The 23,326-nt window shown below is 42.1% G+C and overlaps 1 protein-coding gene across 1 annotated transcript in view; it reads right to left on the bottom strand.

Moving 5' to 3' along the window:
• Window positions 1-23,326, bottom strand: part of LOC145405103 (uncharacterized protein KIAA2013 homolog) — a 458,993-nt gene that overhangs the window by 98,991 nt on the left and 336,676 nt on the right. The window contains exon 14 of the mRNA XM_080276618.1: window positions 14,905-15,076. Coding sequence (XP_080132744.1) covers window positions 14,905-15,076 — 172 coding nt within the window. The remainder of the gene's footprint in view (window positions 1-14,904; window positions 15,077-23,326) is intronic.

Below are 23,326 nucleotides of genomic sequence, written 5' to 3'. Positions count from 1 at the left end.
GAAGAAATATTAAAACATGCAAAAAAAAATCATGGAAGAAGAGGAATTTAAAAAAGTATGGATAAAAAGATGCCTAACTCAGGAGGAATTGGGAACACTAAAGGAGAAGAGGGAGGAAGCAAAAACAAACAACGAGGAATGATTAGAGGAAGAGAAGAGTACATTTTTTTGCAAAGTAATTGGATTGCAGGTACTAAAGTCATAACCAACAAGGAATAAAAAGAAGGAAGGTAGCAGACTCAAGCTATGGCGAGTATGTAAACAAGATGATTAAGTTGAAGAACTCAAATATAGATGGAATGGCATCTAAATCATTAGAGATGAAAGACTATACCAAAGGAACCACATATTGGAGAAGAGATAGGAATTTAAAAAAAGGAGGAGCAATTATAATATTAAAAAGGAAAAACCTACAAGTCAGAGAAACAGAACTAGATATACCCTCACAAGCAGAACTGATTGTATTAGAAATTAATACATCTGAAGGGAAAGCAATTGTGGCAAATATATACATGCAACCCAAAACAAACACTTGGGAAAGAGATGAATATGAAGACCTGGCTGAGAGTACAATTCAGAGTTTAACAGCATTACTACATAGAATGGAGGAGAAATCTGAAAGAATTATATTAACTGGTGATTTCAATACAAATATAAATTGGAATACTCTAGATGTAAGAAGCCATGAAAGCTATTGGGACCAAAAGCTCCTGAATCTTGTGCAGGAGTTTTTCCTAACACAACATGCAAAGGAAAACACCAATAAAAGAGGACTTGATGATCCACCAGTACTAGATCTTATATTTACTAGACAAGAAAATGATACTGACGATATAATTTATCACCCTCCATTCGGCAAAAATGACCATGCAGTATTAAGTTGCAACTTCTGGATTGCATATGACATGGTTAACAGTAGAGTTACAAAAAAAGCCTAAACTACAAAAACGACAACTATCATGACCTAAAGAAGAACTTAGAAATAGATTGGCAAAAGGAGTTTAGAGGACAAGATTTAAATGCTTTATATAGAGAAAATTCTGTGAATTTTATGAAATGGGAGTTCAAAACTACTTTCCACAGCACAAAGAAACAGAAATGAAAATAAAGAAATGGTTTGATACAGAATGTAAAAAATTGAAAGAAATAAGGAGAATTGCTGAGGAATAGATACAGAAGACACAACAGTGAGAGGGCATATAACAACTATAAACAGGCAAGAAACTATTATACAAGGATAAGGACAGAAACTCGGATAGTTTGACGAAGAAATTATAAATAAAAGTAGTGATTAACTGAAGCCATCATACAGCTACATCCAGAGCAAAACCAAAATTAAAGATAAAATACAGTCCCTTACAGACGAGGGGATCATCTAAACAAAGAAGAACGATATCTGTAAAGCTCTAAATAAAAATTTCCAATCAATTTTTACCAGAGCTGGACACCTCCACAATCACTGCTCGCTTTCGTTTTCATTTTCAAAGGCTCCAACATGCTTGCATGCGTCGGCCTTGATCACCTAATGGCGGCTCTCCATGCTGCATGATCCATTGCAGCCTCCCTGTTCAGTCTCTTAACCCTGAGGTCACAATTAATGACTTCGTCCCAAGTCTTTCTCGGTCTACCCCTCGTAACCCCACCCCCAATATTAACACTTCTCACCTTCCTCACCCAATTATCATCCCCCATCCTCTCCACATGTCCAAACCATCTCAATCTACCTCTCCTCATCACAACACCAATACACTCCAGTCCCATCCTACCTCTCAACTCTTCCATCGTGAACCCAGCCCCCCCAGACCTTGCACGCAGGGACGCACTACACATCCACCTAATCATTGTCATTTCTGTACGTCTCAGCCAGCGAATATCCTCCTATTTCACAGCCCAGGTCTCACTACCATACAGCATCACACTCCTAACACATGCTATATACAAAGACCCCTCAGCACGTAGGGAGAGTCCTCTCAATGTCAGAAGAGGCAAGAGCTCCCTGAACTTCTTCCAACCACTTCTCACCCTAGCCACAGAGCTAGCTCCAGCCCCACCTCCAGCACACATGTCTCCCAAATAACAAAACTCTTCCACATACTTAAGAGATTCACCAGCAAGTTCAATCCTTTCACGTCTGACAATCTCCACCTGATCTCCCCGACACGCCATACACATAAAATCAGCATTATCTTGCAGTCTACCTCTGATACCACTACATCTCTTATGCACCCATTTATCACAAACACCGCACAAGATGGAATTACTTCCCATGCCCTTGTGGCAAACTGCACATGGCCACTCTCCCTCGTCTTTGACAGTACTGCCACCAACCCTAGATATCATCACTTGTTTTATCTGCATTTACCCTTAAGCCCTTGTGCCCCATACCATCTCTCCATTTCCTAAACCTTTCCTCCACCTCCCTTTCGTTCTCTGCAATCAACACCAAATCATCAGCATACAAAAACTCCCACGGGAGTCCGTTTCTAAAGTCATGTGAGAGGGCTTCAAGTACCATGATAAACAACATGGGACTCAAAACTGACCCCTGATGCACACTAACATTCACGGAAAACCCATCACTCAAATCTTCATTCACTCTTACCTGGGTGTGAGCACCCACATACATGGCCATAACCACTCTAACCAGCCACTCCTCCAAGCCAAGCTTTCTCATTGCCCACTTCACCACCTCTCTAGGGACTCTGTCAAAGGCCTTTTCCAAATCAACAAAAACAAAATAAACATCCCTTCTCCTGCCAATATATTTTTCCTGAAGCTGTCGAACAATGAATATGGCATCAGTGGTCCCCCTACCTGGCATAAACCCAAATTGCATCTCATCAATATTCACTCTTTCTCTAATCATACCTTCTAAAACTCTCTCCATTACCTTCATTATCTGATCTAAAAGCTTTATACCTCTATAATTTCCTCTTTCCAGGGCATCACCCTTCCCTTTATACACATTTACAATTACACTCTTCAGCCAATCATCTGGGACAACACATTCATAAATAATCCTATTTATCAGGTCAGTGACTAACTTAACCCCTATATTGCATGAGGCCTTCAACATTTCGGCAGTCAACCCAGACACACCTGCTGCCTTCCCCACCTTCATCCTGCCTATTGCCTCACTCACAGTAGAAGGATCAATCAAAGGCCAAGGGCCAGACACTGGATCTGCTGGCTCCAAACCTTCTCTGTCCCAGTCAAACTCCTCATTCAACAACCGGTTATAATGCTCTCTCCATGCATCTTTAATATCCTCACTATTCACCACTACCCTTCCTTCATCATTCTTCACACACTGCTCACCTATAATATCCCAATTATCCCTCTTCACCTGACCTGCCACCCTAAATATCATATTTTTCCTTCCCCATGATTTAGGTTATCAAGTACAAGTCTCTGTGACTCAGACTTTGCCCTGTATACCTCTCTTCTTGCCCTACACATGGTAGCCAGATATTCCTCTTTGCTACCCTTCTTCCATTCCTGGAAAAGCCTTCTTTTCTCCTTAACTGCAGCTTCTACACCCTCATCCCACCACCAAGTTACTTTATGTCTTGGTGGTCCTCTTGTCCAACCGCATGTTATATCAGTAACTCTCAAGAGATTGTTCTTCAGGGCTCTGTACTGTTCATTAACACCTCTGTCTACAGCTCCCTGTTCAGTCACCACTCTCCTCAACTCGCTATAGAAGGCATCTCTTACTACTTGGTTTTTCAGCTTCCATATTTTCCTCTTAGGTACATAAGTCCTCTTTTTCATCACTTGTTCTTTAAGCACCATATCACAAATCAGTAGTCTGTGCTGCTGCACACACTCCTCACTTCCTAAAACTTTAACATCCCTCACTAACCTCCTATCGGCCCTCCTAACCAGAAAATAATCTATCTGACTGCTATTTCCCCCAGACTCATACATAATTAACCTACTGTCTCTTTTCCTAAAATATGTGTTGCACACAATCATGTCTGTTGCCTCCCCAAACTTGAGTATCCTTTCCTCTTCTGCATTCCTTATACCATATGCACATCCCCCATGCACTCCTTCATAACCTTGTGCTGCTTCACCTACATGACTATTTAAGTCCCCTCCCAAAACCACTATCTCATCATCCTGCATACCACCCACTACATGTATTAAATCATCCCAAAATCTGCAATCCACAATTTCCACAACAGTGAACCACATGATTTCAGTTGTGGAAATGCGATTGTAGCAAACTCATCCGAAACTTGCAGTATTGCGCTGCGGAAGTACTTTTGCAATCACAATCCTGTCTGCAATATCCCACTTGGCAGTCGGTGTCAGCTAGTACAGGCTACAGCATGACTCATGAATATCAAGCTTGAACAGGATTCCTGGCCAGCAGCAACAGCAGGTGCATCAGTTAGCAGTACGGATGGGCAATAGAAGGCAAAATGATCTGATACGATACAATACGATATACTATATCCCAGCGTGGCAGTAAATTTTGTGGCACGCATAGCTAATCATGCACAATAGTGACGAGGGTGTGAATATGCATCATGTGTCACAAGTGTGAACTTCTGAACTTGAACTTCTGAGTCAGTGAGGACTCTGGGAAGTGGTCCAAGTGAAGTTATGAATGGAGTCTCTAGTGAGTGCTGAGGGTCACAGTGATTGAGTGTCATTCATCATCCAATCGTACGTTGCCCCATGAGAAGTGTAGGAGCCCGGGGCTAGGCAAGTTGGCCCTGACATTGAAGATGAAAATGACCAGCCTCACTCATCCCTGAGTGGCATTAAGTGAGCGATAAACCCCAACCACCCCTTGGATATAAACCTTCACTGGCTTAATCCGACTGGAGCGCCATAATTACCCACTAAAGCACCAGAAGGCAAACTTTGGTTATATAGTTACCACCCAACATAGTAAAGGGTTTCCTGGTGTACAGGAAACCATTTGACTTGTCACTCAGTGTGGAATCACCCACAGGCAGAAGGAATAGGAAAGAATGAAGAAAAGAAAGACAGAAGGGGGAGTCTAAATTCACCCATGGGCAGAAGGAGAAGGAAAGAATGAAGGAAAGAAAGACAGAAGAGGATGGAGGGAAAGAACGATCGAGTGAGTGGATGGTGAGTGCCCGCACCAACCACATACTGAGTGTCACTCTGGGAAATCTACCTATCTATCTATCTATTGCCAGACACCTTAATCCTAAGGGGTGGCCACAAACAAATCGCTTCCATGTTGCCCTGTCCCCCACCATTTTCACTGTCCTGCTCCCAGCTCACCCCTCCCCTTTCATATACCTCTCCACTCCATCTCTCCATCTCATCCTTGGCCTCCCCCTCCCTCTCCCCTCCTCCACCTCACTCACATACACTCTCCTCATCAGTCTCTCACTCTCCATATTCTCCACATAGCCAAACCACCTCAATGTGTTTCTCCTAACGCTTCCTATCACATCCACGTCCACACCACAACGCTCCTTCACTTCATCGTTTGTCAGCTTGTCTCTCCATGTGACTCCACGGGCTTCTCTCAAATAAATCATTTCCATTGCCCTCACTCTTGACTTCTGTCCCTCCAACAAGGTCCAAGCTTCACTTCCATAGGTTAAAGTTGGTACAGGTCTCCCTCGTTTTACGTTGTATCATTTTACGATATTTCGCATTTACGATCCTTCTTCTTTAGTACCAAGTGTTCATTTTACGATTGAGCTCCCTCGCATTTATGACTGGGCATGTGGAAATCCTGCACTCACGGGCAGATCAGCTGACAGATGCGTGGCATACCCGCCCCACCCTCACAGTTTCCCGCGCTTTTGCCAGTCTCACCTGCGTGCTTGTTCAGCATACAACCTCTGTGCATCTGTGTGCATCAGTGCCCATGATATTACTATTTCTCCTGTTCTTCATATTTTGCACCCCTAGTGCCACCACCATGATGTCTTGTAAATGCCCTGCAACATCTGGTGCTGGTGATATGAAGCCAAAGAAAGCAAGAACGTCCTTAACCCTGGAGTCTAAGCTTAATATTGTGAAGCAGCACGAAGCAGGTGAGGGAGCAAACTCCATCGCTCGTTTCATGAGTCTTGCACAGTCGACTGTATCGACTGTTACAAAGCATGCTGTCAACATTAAGAAAGCTGGGAAGACAAGCACGACTCTACAATACATAAAACATCATCATTATTATTGCATATTAGATCATTTGTATGGGTCTTGGGTTCCTTAGACACGAGTCCAGGAACGCATCCCTATTTATCCTATTAAACCTTAATTTCGCTTTACGATATTTCGGTTTACGATTGCCTTTCTAGGAACACATACCAATTGTAAAACGAGGGAGACCTGTATTGCAATACTGTCATGTACTAACTTTCTCACTTCCATGATCACTTCCTTGTTTCTTATCACTGCTTTCAAGGAACCAGCAACCTTTCTTCCCTGTTGTACCCTTTCAAGCACTTCACCCTCTAAATTTCCGTCCTTGCTCATCATACTACCCAAGTACTCAAATAAACTCACATTTTCCATTTCCTCCTCATCCAACCTCACTGTAAATTCAATGACTGCACTTCTCTCAAAGACCATAACTTTACTCTTCCCTACATTCACCATTAGATTCTGTTTCTTACACACTCTCCCAAACTCGTCCACCAAGCCTTGCAGCTCTCCTTAGTCTTCAGTCAACAACACAGTATCATCTGCGAACAACAGTACATGGAGTTTCCAAACACTGCCCTCTCTCATTAGGGCTGCTCCAACATCCACTGCCCTACCTTGTATCTCTTTTATAACACCATCCATATACAGATTGAACAACCATGGAGCCATGACACATCCCTGTTTCAATCCAACCTTCAAGTAGAAAAATTCATGCAGTTCACTATCCACATGCACTGCAGCCTTAACACCCTCATACGTACTCTTCATGGCATTCAACAACTTCCCATCTACTCCATATATTCTTAATACTTTCCACAACCCTTGTCTATCCACCCTGTCATAAGCTTTCTCTAAGTCCATAAAGGCCGCATACAACTTTGTTCCCTTCTCTAGAAACTTTTCCACTAAAGATCTCTAGAATGATTATCTGATCTACACAACCTCTTCCCTTCTTAAAGCCTCCCTGTTCTTCTTCAACTACTTCCTCTGCTACTTCCCTAACTCTGTCCATAAATATGTTACCATATACTTTTTCTATTATACGAAGAAGGCAAATGCCCCTATGATTATCACACACTTCTTTTCCCCCTTTTCCTTTGTACAGGGGAATAATTATACCTGACTTCCAATCCTCTGGGACTCTACCTTCCTCCTAGGCCAATCTGCACATCTTCCACATCCATTCTACTACTAGCTCTCCCCCATGCCTCAGCATTTCATCACACACTCCATCAATTCCTGGGGCTTTCCCCATTTTGACTTTCTTCACTGCTTCCACAACTTCCATCCTACTGATTTCTTCCTCTCTTCTCACATCCCCCCGTCTCCCAGCCATTCCCCAGCCACTTATACTTGCATTACTTTCTTCTCTATGTTTAACAATTCCTTAAAGTGTTCTCTCCATCCGCTCACTTTTTCTCCCTTCTCCACTAGTAATCTACCATTTTTATCTTTCACTCTTCGTGTAAATTCTTTGACACCCTAACTCTCTTTATCACTTTCCAGAACATTTTTTTACATTCCCTCCACTTGACATTCAAATTCCTTCCAAATTTCTCATCCACTCTCTTCTTTCTCTCTTACTAATCTTTTCAGCTATCTCTTCCTCTCTACATATAACTCTCTCTTCCATTTCTCAACTTCTTCCACATCCCTGTTTCTCATCCACTTGCTATATGCTTTCTTCTTTTGTGCCACGGCCTGTCTCACCTCTTCATTCCACCATGATGTTCCGTGCACCCCCATTCGTCTTCTCTTCATCCCACACACCACCTCATATGCTGCAGACATTTCTTCTGTGAATATCTTCCACACACATTCCACGTCCCCCAGCTGCTCCAATCCATATTTACCTAATCGCTCCCCCACTTCTCTCTTATATTCTGTGGGTAATTAATGTCATAAACAGATTATAAATACAATAATTTACTACATTACCAATCGATTTACCTCCTGTTTGTGCACTTTGTACTGAAAATTGTGAAACTGAATTGCAGTTGCAGTACTGCGGTAGCAGAACTGCCCAATCCAAGTTTACTATGGAATTGCGGTAGCGGAAGGTTGGGGTCAGAGGTTGCGAAATTGTGATTGCAGAGTTGAATTTTAGACTGCAGTGCCCAGCTCTAGTTTTTACAGCAGAAAATAATTTTGAATTAGATGATATCGAACACGCATGCCCACACATATTACCAGATATACAAACATCAGAAAAGAAGTACAGGAAGAGTTAAGTAAATTAGACAAAGGAAAAGCAAATGGTCCTGACGAAATTTCATGTTGGGTGCTACATGAATGTGCAGAAGAGTTAAATAGACCAATATATTTAATATTCAAGAAATCCTTAGGTCAAGGTAAACTATCTGATATTTGGAAGACAGCGAACACTGTTCCCCTATTCAAGAAAGGGAGTAGACAGAATCCACTCAAATAGTGACCAATATCACTGACCAGTGATGTTAAGTATGATACTAGAAAAGCTGATAAGAAAAGTTTGGGTAAACCATCTAGAAGAACACAATATGATAACAGAAAGGCAGTTTGGTTTTAGAAAGGGAAAATCATGTGTTACTAATCTATTAAGCTACTTTGACAGAGTTGCAGAAACATTACAGAAAACAGAAGGATGGGTAGACAGTATCTTCCTACATTTCAAGAAAGCATTTGACTGAGTACCGCACCAAAGACTTTTATGGAAACTGTACCATCAAGAAGGAATCCAAGGCAACCTGTACTGTTGGATGCAAGATTTTCTTAGAAAAAGGGAAATGAGAACAGTACAAAGGGTTAATTACTCATCATGGAGGGAAGTGACTAGCAGAGTTCCACAGGGCTCATGCTTGCACCAATTATGTTTTTAGTGTATATAAATCACATAGATATTAACATTGGAAATGAAAGCTATCTAAATACTGTATGTTTGCTGATGATGCAAAAATACAAAGAAGAATTACTAACGCAGACTTCTGCAGTGAGACACAAAAAGAATTAAACTTCATGAATAGAGTAATAAATAGCAAATGGAATTCGATGTGGACAAGTGTCATGTAATTACGTTTGATAAAAGTGGAAAAAGTCCAGATTGGGATTATAAATTATGAAGTTCAACCCTACACATCAGAAAGAGAGAAGGACCTAGGAGTGATTATCAGTAACAGACTATCTCCAGCTGACCACATCAGTGAGAAGGTACAAAACATGTTTACATTGCTTGCTAATATAAGAATACATTCACATACATAAATGAAGACATGCTGAGAAAGATAATAACATCATTCATCAGAACAACCCTGGAATATGCATCAGCAGTTTGGAATCTTCATCTCAAAAAACACATAGATAAGACTGAAAAAGGACAAAGGGCCGCAACAAGACGGGTACCAAGCTGAAGGGATCTAAGCTATGAAGAAAGACTAGAAAAACTGAGTCTACCAACACTAATGGGCAGAGAAGAGGAGGCATGCTTATGCTATATAAATGCATCTCAGGAAAAGACAAAATAGACATAAATGAGTACATAACCTATTGGGATGCATTAGCAAGAGGACACTGCCAAAAAAAAAAGTGGTGATAAAGACATAAGAAATTTCAGTTTCCCAAATAGGGTAACTGATCAGTGGAATGCACTACTGAATGAAACAGGGTGTGCCAAAACAATAAATACTATCTATCTATCTATTGCCAGACGCCTCAATCCCGTTTGGGGTGGCCACAAACAAATCGCCTCCAAGTCACCCTGTCCCCCGCCATTTCACTGCCCTGCTCCCAACTCACACCCCCCTCTCTCATATACCTCTCCACCCCATCCCTCCATCTCATCCTCAGCCTCCCCCTCCCTCTTCCCCCCTCCACCTCACTCACATACACTCTCTTCGTTAGTCTTTCACCCTCCATCCTCTCCACATGGCCAAACCACCTCAGTGTGTTCCTCATAACGCTTCCTATCACATCCACATCCACACCACAACGCTCCTTTACACCCTCATTCGTCAGCCTGTCTCTCCATGTGACTCCACAGGCTCCTCTTAAATAACTCATTTCCACTGCTCTCACTCTTGACTTGTGTCCTTCCAACAATGTCCAAGCTTCACTTCCATACGTTAGAGTTGGTATCACAATACTGTCATGTAGTAACTTTTTCACTTCCATGCTCACTTCCCTGTTTCTTATCACTGCTTTCAAAGAACCAGCAACCTTTCTTCCCTGCTGCACCCTTTCAAGCACTTCATCCTCCAAACCTCCATCCTTACTCATCACACTACCCAAATACTTAAACGTACTCACATTTTCCAATTCCTCACCATCCAACCTCGCTGTACATTCACTAACTTCACCTCTCTCAAAGACCATCACTTTACTCTTCCCTACATTCACCTTTAGGTTCCGTTTCTTACACACTCTCTCAAACTCATCCACCAAGCCCTGCAGCTCCCCTTCGTCTTCACTCAACAACACAGTATCATCTGCAAACAACAGTACAGGGAGTTTCCAAACACTATCCTCTCTCACCAGGGCCACTCCAACATCCACTACCCTACCTTGTACCTCTTTTATTACCCCATCCATGTACAGATTGAACAACCATGGAGACATAACACATCCCTGTTTCAAACCAACTTTCAAAGAGAAAAATTCACTTAGTTCACCATCCACACGCACTGCAGCCTTCGCACCATTGTACATACTCTTCACAGCATTCAACAACTTCCCATCTACTCCATATATTCTTAACACTTTCCACAATCCTTGTCTATCCACCCTGTCATATGCTTTCTCCAAATCCATGAAAGCCGCATACAACTTCTTTCCCTTCTCTAGAAACTTTTCCACTAAAGATCTAAGAATGAATATCTGATCTACACAACCTCTTCCCTTCCTAAAGCCTCCCTGTTCTTCTCCAACTAATTTCTCTGTTCTTTCTCTAACTCTGTCTATAAGTATCCTACCACACACTTTTCCTATTATACTAAGAAGACAAATGCCCCTATGATTACCACACACTTCTTTTTCCCCTTTTCCTTTGTACAAGGGAATAATTATACCTGACTTCCAATCCTCCGGGACTCTACCTTCCTCCCAGGCCAATCTGCACATCTTCCACATCCATTCTACTACTATCTCCCCCATGCTTCAGCATTTCACCACACACTCCATCAATTCCTGGGGCTTTCCCGATTTAACTTTCTTCATTGCTTCCACAACTTCTATCCTACTGATTTCTTCCTGTCTTCTCACCTCCCTCCTTCTCCCAGCCATTCCCCAGCCACTTATACTCGCATTACTTCCATCCTCTACGTTCAACAATTCCTTAAAGTGTTCTCTCCATCTGCTCACTTTTTCTCCCTTCTCCACTAGTAACCTACCATTTTTATCTTTCACTCCCCTGCTAACTTCACTTCCACCCTGTCTTACTCTTTTCACTTCTCTCCAAAACATTTTCTTACAGTCCCTCCACTTTACACTCAAATTCCTTCCAAATTCCTCATCCACTCTCTTCTTACTCTCTCTTACTAATCTTTTCACCTCTCTCTTTCTTTCCACATATAACTCTCTCTTCCGCCTCTCAACTTCTTCCACGCCCCTATTTCTCATCCATTCATTGTATGTTTTCTTCTTTTGTGCCACAGCCTGTTTCACCTCTTCAGTCCATCATATTCATGATGAAAGGAATTTAATACAGGGGACAATACGAGCTTGACTCATTCCTATTAAAATACAATTAGGTAAGAACACACACACACACACACACACACACACACACACATCATACCTTTCCTCCTCTCTGTAACTCCACCCTTACAATCTGGAAGCATTCAAACACTGCTAAAGGATGAAAGTAACCAGCTTATTTGTCTACTTTTAATACTATGTAAATATAAGGTATAACATATTCCCACAGGGTAAATGAGGTGCACTTGTTTTTCTCTCAAGCATTTTACTCGGGAACCATAGGTCGCATCAAAAATCCGAAAAAAGCATCTGCAAGCTGCTGATTTTTTATATATACTTTCGTAAAGCAAAATAAACTTTGTGTGAAAATTATTTTGGGAAAAGTTTTGAAACACAAACATACTCCACTTACAGGCACAAGCTTTCGTGCTATTACCCCGTCCAATCCGTCATAACTTTTCAAAAATTATTTTCTAAGCTTTCGTGCTATTACCCCGTCCAATCCATCATAACTTTTCAAAAATTATTTTCTAAAAACAAAATAAGGGTTATAACAATTTCTATTATACCAAGGGCTTCCTTATCCTTTGGGCTACAAAAATGTTGATAATTTACATATATGTTTGTTACGATCTCAATAATAACATACGAAAAGATAAACAAATCATACATTTTTAAGATTTTTTTTTTTTTTCAATTTACTTGAAAACTATTGGATGTATCAAAATTTCCTGATGTTCATAACAAAGCTCATGAAATTCTGCACACAGATATGAGGCGTTGAGAATAGTAGTGACGTAAGCGCCACCTCGGACGATTTTCAGTTATGTACACCATTGTCTTCCCCTGGCCTTCCTCTGTCTGCGGCAACAACTAAACAGTCAGAATTCAACCCGGAAAATGGTCGAAAACCCTTTACCTTAGAGTGGTACCTGCGGCTCTACACGCGTCACCCAAATCTGCCTAGCGTAAGTGCCACGGGCAGCCAATGGCATGAGGGAACTTGCTCCTGCAGTTGAGTTATTATAGCACTTTATTCCTCCTGTGCCTGGACACACAACCGAGTAGTCAGAATACAACTCGCAACACGGTCGAAATCCCTATAGTATTGAAGGTATTACCGACCCTATGGGCTCACCCAGAAAAATTGCACTCAGAGTTTACCTCCGTGAGCGTATCCGCCAGTGCCAGAAGACGCGGGGCTGAGCAGCCAATGGGAGGCGGGAACGAGCTCCCGTGACTGATGACGCCCCGTTCTCGCCTCTTCCCTTCCCCCCGACCACCACAGTTGTCCTACCTCCTCCCTCCCCACCACACTGAAATTTATTGATTTTCCTTTTTTTCTGTGTGCGTTCGTAAGAACGTTTGTGCCGGCGGTATGAGTGATTCAACGGAGAGTGAGATGACCCTGGAGTGCCTCTAAGTAGAAAAAGAGGGCCCCAGTGCAGTGAGTGGCGGTCAAACGTGGTGAAAAAGAGACGCAATCTAGGTGAAGCGTATGTGAGCAGGGTCAGTATGTGCAAAATCCGGTGATTTTACGTAATTTTTTTTTTTTTTTTAAGATCTACCTATGGAGAAAAACGCAGTTAATGTGGCAATATTCAGATTGTGGTATATGAATGTATTACTGTATGGAAAGCCCTGTAATAGAGCTTCAATTTAAAAGAAACACGAGCTTCCTATCATATCCCACTATAAAGTTATCACAGTCTGAAGATTGCAAAACTTTAACTGCGTTTTCCTCCATTGTTTATAAATGGCGTTTACGTCAGTACTATTCTTAACGCCTCATATATGCTTTGCAATTGCACATCCTGGGAAAAATTTTGTGCAATGATGGTGGGAAGTTATTAGATGCTAGTTTTCTCCTAACTAAGGCTTATTCTCACTTCATTTCTACATTTATTCGTTTTTTTTTTTTTTTTTTTTTTTTTTAGTATAAACATCTGTGAAGATGATGGGATAAAATTTATAACAATATAAGCATTTTCCAAGGGCAAATTTGGCCGTAGGATTTTATTTTCTTTCCGCACGAGCAAATGCAGCCTAAGCGGGGTTTTGGTTTTATGCCTGGCACAGAAACTTATTGGAAACATGGTGCACGAAAAAGTTAAGGTAAGAAAGTTAGAAACTATCTCATTTTCTGGGAAGGGATCTACACAGGTATTAAATTCTGGCTACTGACTAACTACAGTAATCCCTCTATTAACCACACGGCCACTATCTGGACAATTCATTACTCAGATGCTGTGATCTGGCTGTTCGAAATTATTATTCCTACATTTTTCCGTATTATCTGGATGGTGGTGCCATCCTGTCTGGCTCAGTGGTAATATTTCAGTGAGGTAAACATTGTGTATGTGTATACATGAGCCTTTTTGAGAGAGAGAGAGAGAGAGAGAGAGAGAGAACAAATACAGGAATGACATAAGCGTGTCCCTTCTATAATAAACAAACAAGGGAGATAGACATAAAATTGGTCTCTCTCTCTCTCTCTCAGAGAGAGAGAGAGAATAAATATAGGAATCAGATGGGCAAGCATGCTGTATGATGTACTGTAGTGGCCTTTAACACTGGTTTTCAAGGTTATTTACAAAGAGGGGCCAGGGGAGAAGTCCATTATCCGGACGGAGCCATTACCTGGACATGCCTTTGGCTCTATTATGTCGGATAATCGAGGGATTACTGTATTTTATTTAGGAAGGAGAGCATCTTGCCATCTAAAAGGTAAATATTGATTTACTGGCAATTTGAGCTTAAAAATTATAGGTACACATACTTCAACATTCACTACATCCCTATGTTACCCAGTTATTCCCACCTTAAGGACCATTTACCGTCTTGTTTCCTTCCCCTTTCATATTCCCCACCTGCCTCTTTTTATTTCTCCTTTATCCATCTTACCCACCCACCTCTTTTACATGTCACTTCCTTCCCTTTTAGCTATTTTACCCACTCACCTTTTTGACTTGTCACTTTCTTTCCTTTAACCTATATTACCCAACCACTTCTACCCATCTCTGCCTTCCCCTTCACCCATCTTCCCCAGCCACTTCTTCCACCTGTCAATTCCTTCTCCTTTCCTCTTACCTGTATCTGGTTTTGTTGTCACCACCACAATACTCATTGATGACCAGCTTGACAAGGAAGAGGTGGAAGATGAGGATTAGTGCAATGATGGTGATCCAAAACAGTGTGGGCAAGCCACCCCACTTGTGTCCATGCCGGTGCATTGCTATTACATGGTGCTCATGGGCTGGGGCTGAAGGTGGGATGAAAATAATGAAAAAGTACAATAACATTAAATTATCTTAACAATAATAATAATCATCATCAATCATCATCATCATCATCATCATCATCATCATCATCATCATCATCATCATCATCATCATCCAATCCTGTGTTGCCCCATGAGGAGCACAGAGCCCAGGGCTAGGCAAATTGGTCCTGACATTTAAAGATGATAGTGACCAGCCTCAATCATCCCTGAGCAGCATCAAGTGAGCAATAAACCCCGACCACCCCTCGGATATAAGCCCATACTGGCTCAATCCGATTGAAGCGCCTCAATTACCCACTAAAGTACCAGGTGCCACAGTCTGGTTATATGGTTACCACCCATCATAGTAAATGGTTTCCTGGTGTACAACAAACCATTTGGCTTGTCACTAAGGAAGGAAAGAAGGAAAGAAAGATAGAAGAGGAAGGAAGGAAAGAAAGTGAGGAAAGGAGGGTTATCTGAGAGCAGCACTACATCTAGTGAGTGGATGGTGAGTGCCCCCACCGACAATAATAGTCCATCCATCATCCAATCCCACACTGCCCCATGAGGAGCGTAGGAGTCCGGGGCTAGGCAAGTTGGTCCTGACAATTAAGATGAGAGTGACCAGCCTCACTCATCCCTGAGTGGCATTACGTGAGCAATAAACCCCCAACCATCCCTTGGATATAAACCTTCACTGGTTCAATCCGGCTGGAGCGTCAATTACCCCCCTAAACCACCAGGTGCCAAAATTTGGGTTAGAGTGCTCCGCTCTGACTGAAGGGTCGGAGGATCGAATCCACCCAAGGGTCATTGGTAGACGTCAGGAAGGGCATCTGGTCATAAAATGCTACATGCTCCAATCCAAAAACCGTCCTCTACCCAGGGGCAACGCCTTAGCCCTTCGGAGATACCTGGCGTAAAACCAAATTATTTATTTATATTTTTTTTACCCACCATAGTAAATGGTTTCCTGGTGTACAGGAAACCATTTGGCTTGTCACTCAGTGTAGAGTTACCCACAGGTAGAAGGAAGAGGAAAGAATGAAGGAAAGAAAGACAGAAGAGGGAATGTAAAGTCACCCATAGGCAGAAGGACAAGGAAAGAATGATGGAAGGAAAGACAGAAGAGGATGGAAGGAAAGAAGGATGGAGGAGAGGAAAAGGCAGACACCCGAGAGCAGCACTACATCGAGTGAGTGGACGGTGAGTGCCCCCACCTATCACAGTATGACAACAACAACAATAATAATAATAATAATAATAATGACTCATTGTGTGCAGATGGACAAAGGCTCCCCCAAGACATACAGTAACATGGTGGTGGGATGAGACTGTAGAAGCTGCAGTTAAGGAGAAAAAAAGACTTTTCTGGGAATGGAAAAGGGATGATAACAGAGAGGAATACATGGCTGCCAAGTGTAGGGTCAGAAACAAGCTAAACAGGGCAAAGTTTGAATCTCAGACTTTTACTCGATTACCTAAATACTGCTGGAAGGAAGGGTATGGTACTTAAGGTGGGAAATCAGACAAAGGGAGAAACCAGGAATATCACAGGTGAGTGGTGTGTGAAGAATGATGGAGGAAGGATAGTGGTGGTGAGTAAGGAGACAGCATTGTAAGCAGTTGCTGAATGAGCAGTTTGACTGGAACAGGGAAGGTTTGGAGTCAGCAGATCCAGTGTTTGGACACTGCACTTTGACAGGTACTGTAAGCTGGGAAAAACTGGCAAATCATTGGTTCAAACCTAGAGAAACAACAATGATCAGATGGATGTGTAGTGTGTCCTTGAATGCAGGGCCAAAGGGGACTAGGATTACGACTAAAGTATTGAGAGGAAGGATGAGACATGAGTGTACTGAAGTTGTAATGAAGAAGGATAGATTGAAATGGTCTGGGCATGTTGAAAGGATGGAGGATGACAACTGGATGTGGGAGGTGAGAAGTGTGAACGTCAGGGTGGGGTTGTGGGATGCAGACCAAAAAGAACCAGGGATAAGTTACAAAGTGTGACCTCAGAGATAAGGGACTGCAGAGGGAGGCTGCCAGAGATTGAGCAGCATGGACTGCTACCATTAGGTAACTAAGGTTGACACATGCAAGCATCATGGAGCCTTTACAAATAACACAAACGAACGATATGAATGAAACTTTAACAGCAATTTTGCTGTATATTACTGTGAATTTACTATTTACATTAAAAAAAAAAAAAAATGATATACTCATCTTAAATATCAGGACCAACTTGACTAGCACCGGGCTCTTACGCTCCTCATGGGGCAATGTAAGATCGGATGATGAATGAATGAATGTTATCTCAGATGACTAGCTGAAAAGTGTGATTGTAAATGTGTACAAAGGGAAGGGTGCTGTACTGGAAAGAGGAAATGATAGAGGCATAAAACTTTTGAACCAGATAATGAAGAAAGTCCAAAATGATATGATAAAAGTGAATACTGTATAGATGAGATGAAGTCTGGGTTTATGCCAGGCAAAGCGAATACTGATGCCACATTCATTGTCTGAGAGCTTCAGGAAATGTATATAGGAAAGAAAAGGGAGCTGGACTGTCAGGTCTCACTATACAACAGAGCTGTGTCAAGTGAAAACCTTCCACATAGCGATTTATTGCATAGTCAGGTCGATATAACGTGGGTTCAACAAGATTAGGGAGGGTGCTCTCGACTGTGAAACCTAAAGTCTTCCAAATTTTCCCTTTTTTAGGCTTGCCCTCTGCACCTCTCGTGGCACAATGCTTTCCACTCAGGGTTGCATGCTTGACAGACAATTTCCAAGTCACTATGGTCCTTTCGCAGCAAGAAGTCCATTCAGGGTGTGGCAGAAGTTGGGATTTCCCTGAGTGCGACGTTGCCAATTTGACCACCAATTATCGGATTATCACTCTCCCTACCTACCCCCATCCCACCTCTCTCTCTCTCTCTCTATGTGTATATATATATATATATATATATATATATATATTATATATATGTATATTGTATATATTTATTATTTATTTTCAACTTTTTTTCCACACCACCTATGAGATAAAAGTCTAGGCGCGTTTTATTTTTAAGAGGTTTCCCCTGTAGGCCTAATCCTCTCTCTGACCCTGGGTCCCTCGCCGACCTCGGCGTGGCAACATGGGAAAAAAGCACTGCCACGTGTCATAGAATTCATTCAAATCGTTGTTATAATTCTAAAAAGTGATACTCAATGTACTATATAGCTTCCTTTATTATAAACAGAATATAAAAAACAATTTCAAATAGCACATAGATGGGAAATAAGAGAGAGAGAGGCATGTACTACTGTTGATTTGGCAGCATCGCTAGAGGTGATTCACCAGGTGGGCCCCACCCTGAACGGACTACTTGCGGTGAAAGGACCATAGTTTTAGTATTTCACGAAAAAAGTTATCACTTCACTTCATACTGCACACTGCACTATTTGTTATGCACATGCACTGTTGTTTGTTGGTAGCAATGATGAGTGAGAGACTGATGAGGAGAGTGTATGTAAAAGAGGTGGGGGAGGGGATGGGAGAGGGAAGGGAAGGCCAAGGATGAGATGGAGGGATGGAGTGGAGAGGTATATGAGAGAGTGGGGTGTGACCTGGGAACAAGGCAGTGAAATGGCGGGGGATAGGGCGGCATAGAGGCGATTTGTTTGTGGACATCCCTTATGGGATTATGTGTCTGGCAATAGACAGTTACATAGATAGGATATTTGACAAGGCCTATCCAAATTCATCATGGTATCATGATTTTCAAGCTCACCTGATTAATGTTGAGGCATTTCTGAAATAACCTTGAAATGTAACAGGTTACGGGTCACTTTATGATCATTATTTTCAGCTGTGATCATGTTACCCTTAACATACGAGATCTGTCCAAAAAGAAACCAAATTTTTAAGTAGCATGATGGGAGTACTGTGCAGCCACCACTTTGAGCATTGGTCTAACACTAGTTGCATCACACCACATCACTTAGTCATCCGGTACAAATGCTCAAATGAACATGTTTAATGCACTTGGCAAATTTTCTTCTATCTCTTCTGTTGTCTAAAACTGGCAATCTTTCAGGGTGGATTTCAACTGAGGGAGTCCTCAGTGGCCAAATCTGGAGAGTAGGGTGGCTGGGGGGAAACAGTCATCTCATGCTTCGCCAGAATCACTGATAAGGAGCAAAACATGAGCAGGCGCACTGTCATGGTGCAGCATCCAGGTTTTGTTTGTCAGACCTTAGGCCTCTTCCTTCACACTGCCTCCCTCAAATGCTTCAAGACATGCAAGTAAACTCTTAAATGACTGTCTGACCTCATGGAACAAACCCATGATGAGCAATGCCCTTCCAATAAAAAAAAAGACAATCAACATCATATCTAAACAACCCTGGTGTACCTTTTTTGGTCAGCATGACAATGTTCCAACCCACTGTGATGACTGCCTTTTTGCTTCGACATCGTATCCATACACCCACGTTTCATCACCTGTTGTGACATTTTTCATAAAGTTTTCACTGGCATTCGAATAATCAAATAGCTCCTGACTGACTGTGACATGGTTCTCTTTTTGGTCATCTGTCAGCTGATGTGTCACAAATTTTACAGCACCATGATGCATCTACAGTTTTTGGTTAAAATCATGTGACACAAACTTCCACTGATGCCTATTTCTTTGTAAACTTCACAGACAGATGGCCGGGTGATGATTTTCACAGATCACAGCACGCACTTTCTCAACATGATCGTTGTCTCTTGATGTAGAAAGCCAACCAAATTTGAGATCGTCTTCAGTGGATGTTCGGATCTGAACCACTGGAACCACTTTTGACATTGCGTATGGCTCCCCATAAGCCTGTTGCAACATTTGAAAAGTCTCTGTAAAAGTTTTTCCCTATTTGAAACAGAATTTCACACATACACATAGCTCTTTAAAGATCCTTCATTGTTCAGCTTGCAACAAATTCCCAAATCCACTAAACACACGTTCACTCAAGCTCGTGTACCTCAATGACTAAGTGACATGGCATGATGTGGCTAGTGTCAGACGAAAGCTCAAAGTCACCGCTATACAGTACTCCTCTCATGAGCGCTGTACGCTGCCTCTTTGATGCGCTAGTTAAAAAGTTTGGTTTCTTTTTGGACAGACCTCATACCTGTATAATAGTAACTTGCTGAGAAGTAACAGTTGATTTTTTTTTTTTTGAGGAAGAAGGAACCAAAGGCTGAGCCTACAAAACAGTTCCTTCCAAGAAAAAAAACAGACATTACAAAGGAGACAAATTCAAGATCCATTAATTTCAAGATGCTTGGACACACTGCGTTTGAAAGACTAGAGAGCATAGGAAGTAGGAAATACAGACAGAGGGAAACAGTTCCAGAGTTTACCAGTTGCATAAATGAAGGACTGGGAGTAACGGTTAACTCTTGCATTAGAGAGTTGGACCGAAAAGGGATGAGAGTTTGTTGCTAGGCGGGTGCTATACGCCCGTCGTAGAGGTGGAGAGATGCAAGCAGACAGTTCAGAGAAGCAGTGACCATTGAAGTAGCTATAGAAAAAGAGATAAAGAGGCAACAGTGCGGTGAAGAAGCAAAGGTTAAAGAGAGCCAGTAGGAGGAGGAGAGTTGATGAGATGAATAGCCTTTGACTCTGCCCTCTTGAGAAGAGCTGTATGTGGGGAGCCTCCACACACATGAGAGTTGTACTCTGAACAGGGGCGAATAAAACCTGTGTATAAAGTCAACAACTGTGCTGGGGTAAAGAATGCATGGAGTCGGGTTAGTATACCTAATCTCTTGGAAGCAGATTTTACAAGAGATGCAATATGATCTTTCCAAGATAAGTCCCGTGTGAATGAAACCCCAAGCACGTTCAAGGATGATGCAGGATTGAGCTGGATATTATTAAACATTAGTGGGTACTCCTGTGGAAGATTTTGACAGGTTGATAGGTGTAAAAACTGTCTTTGATGCATTAAAAACAACAAGATTACTTTCACCCCAGTCAGAGATATAAGCCAAGTCAGACATTAGGTGTGCCATAGCCTCATCCCTTGTTTGTTGAAGTAACTGCTGAGATGGATGTTGCGGAAACCGAATGGAAAAGTGAAGGATAGAATCATCAGCGATGAGTGGACAGGGTTAGATGTACAGCTTAGAAGATCATTAATGAACAAAAGGAAGAGAGTTGGTGATAGGACAGAGCCCCGAGGTACATCACTGTTGACAGATCTAGAAGAACGATGGCAGTCTACAACAGCAGCTATAGAACAACCAGAAAAGAAGCTATAGATGAAGGCACAGATAGAAGGATAGAAACTGTAAGAGGACAGTCTGGAAATTAAAGATTCATGCCAGACTCGATCGAAAGCCTTTGAGATGTCAAGTGCAATGGCAAAGCTTTCGCCAAAGTCCCGAAAGGAGGATGACCAGGAGTCTGAAAGGTAGGTGAGAAGATCGCCAGTGCAGCATCCCTGACGGAACCCATACTGACGGTCAGAAAGAAGGTTGTGATAGGAAAGATGCTTTAAAATTATTCTGTTAAGAATAGACTCAAAAACTTTTGAGACACAGGATGTTAAAGCAATTGGACGAAAGTTAGAGGGTTGGGAACAGTCACCATTCATTGGGACTGGCTGAATGTGAGCAAACTTCCAGCAAGAAGGAAAGATACAATTTGAAAGGCAAAGGCAAAGGAGTTTATCTAGGCAAAGTGTAAGCACAGAAGCACAGTTCTTGAGGACAACAGGAGGGACTCCATCAGGCCCATATGCCTTGTTAGTATTGAGGCCAGCGATAGCAGAAAATACATCAGCTGAAGAAATTTTAATGTCAGCCATTAGGACGTCAGAGGGGGAAAGTGATGGAGGAACAGCACCAGAATCGTCTAAGGTGGAACTGGAGGAGAAAGTTTGAGCAGAGATCTGCTTTATCAGTAGAAGAAATAGCTACAGAGCCATCAGAGTAGAAAAGAGGAGGGAAGGATGATGAGGTAAAGTTGTTAGAAAGGTTTTTGGCAAGGTGCCGGAAGGAGCGGGAAGAATCTGAGTTGGAGAGTTGAGAGCATTTAGTACAGATGAAATTATTTCTAGCAGTGTGAAGAACAGACTTAGCATGATTCCAGGCAGAAACATAATAAAGATGTGATTCAGGGGTGGGTTGGCTCCAGTACCTTTTATAGGCCCTCTTCTTGTTGCAGACAGCATTAGAACAACGTGATTAAACCAAGGCATTCTTGTATTAGTCAAAGGATATGAGAAAGGAATGTATGCTTCTATGCCCAGGAGAATAACCTCCGTAATGTGCAAGGAACACTCAGATGGCTCCCGGCCATGGAAGCAATAATCATTCCAGGGAAAATCGAAGAAGTACTGCCTGAGGGCCTCCCAGTCTGCAGCTCCAAAGTGTCGAAGATGACATTTCTTCGGAGGGTCCACAGGCCGTACCAGAGCGATACGACAGGTTAAGGTAATAAGGTTATGATCGGAGAAGCCCAACGGAGAGAAAAGATTAACAGTGTAAGCAGAAGGATTAGTTGTATGGAAGAGGTCAAGTATGTTGGAGCTCTCTCCAAGGCAGTCAGGGACATGGGTAGGGTGCTGTACAAACTGCTCTAGGTCATTAAGGATGGAAAAGATGTAGGCTTGTTCACCAGGTGGATCAGTGAAAGGAGAGGAGAGCCAAAGGTGGTGGTGAACACTGAAATCTCCTAGAATGGAGATTTCAGGAGAAAGGACAAATGGACTGAATGTGTTCATCATAGAAGTAAGATAGTTGAAGAATTTTTGATAGTCAGTAGAATTAGGAGATAAGTAAACAGCGCAGATATATTTAGTCAGAGTATGACAGGAAAGCCAAAGCCAGAGAGTAGCGAATTCAGAAGAATCAAGTTCAGGAACACGAGAGTAAGACAGGTCGTTGCGTACATATACACAACAGCCACCTTTGGCTTTGAAATGAGTATAGAGAAAGTAGGAGGATATAGAAAAAGGTTTGCTGTCAGCTGTCTCAGACAGCTGAGTCTTTGTATGGAAAAGAAGGTGAGGTTTAGAGGAGAAGAGGTGGTGTTCGACAGAGAGAAAGTTAGAGGAAAGGCTACGAATGTTGCAGAAATGTAGAAGTGAGTCAGACAGCGGTTCCAGGCAGGTCATAGAGTCCCCTTTGGGTACTCCGAGGCATAGTCTGTGTGCGCCATTTTCCTTTTCTTTTCTTTTTTTTTTTTTTTAAATTTTCAAAAGGACGTG

The sequence above is a fragment of the Coenobita brevimanus genome, chromosome 65 (assembly GCF_032717465.1).
Source record: "Coenobita brevimanus isolate Jiangsu-jjx chromosome 65, ASM3271746v2, whole genome shotgun sequence".
NCBI classification, from domain to species: domain Eukaryota; kingdom Metazoa; phylum Arthropoda; class Malacostraca; order Decapoda; family Coenobitidae; genus Coenobita; species Coenobita brevimanus.
The sequence above is the reverse complement of the archived record's forward strand: the minus strand, read 5'-3'. Positions and strand labels throughout refer to the sequence as shown.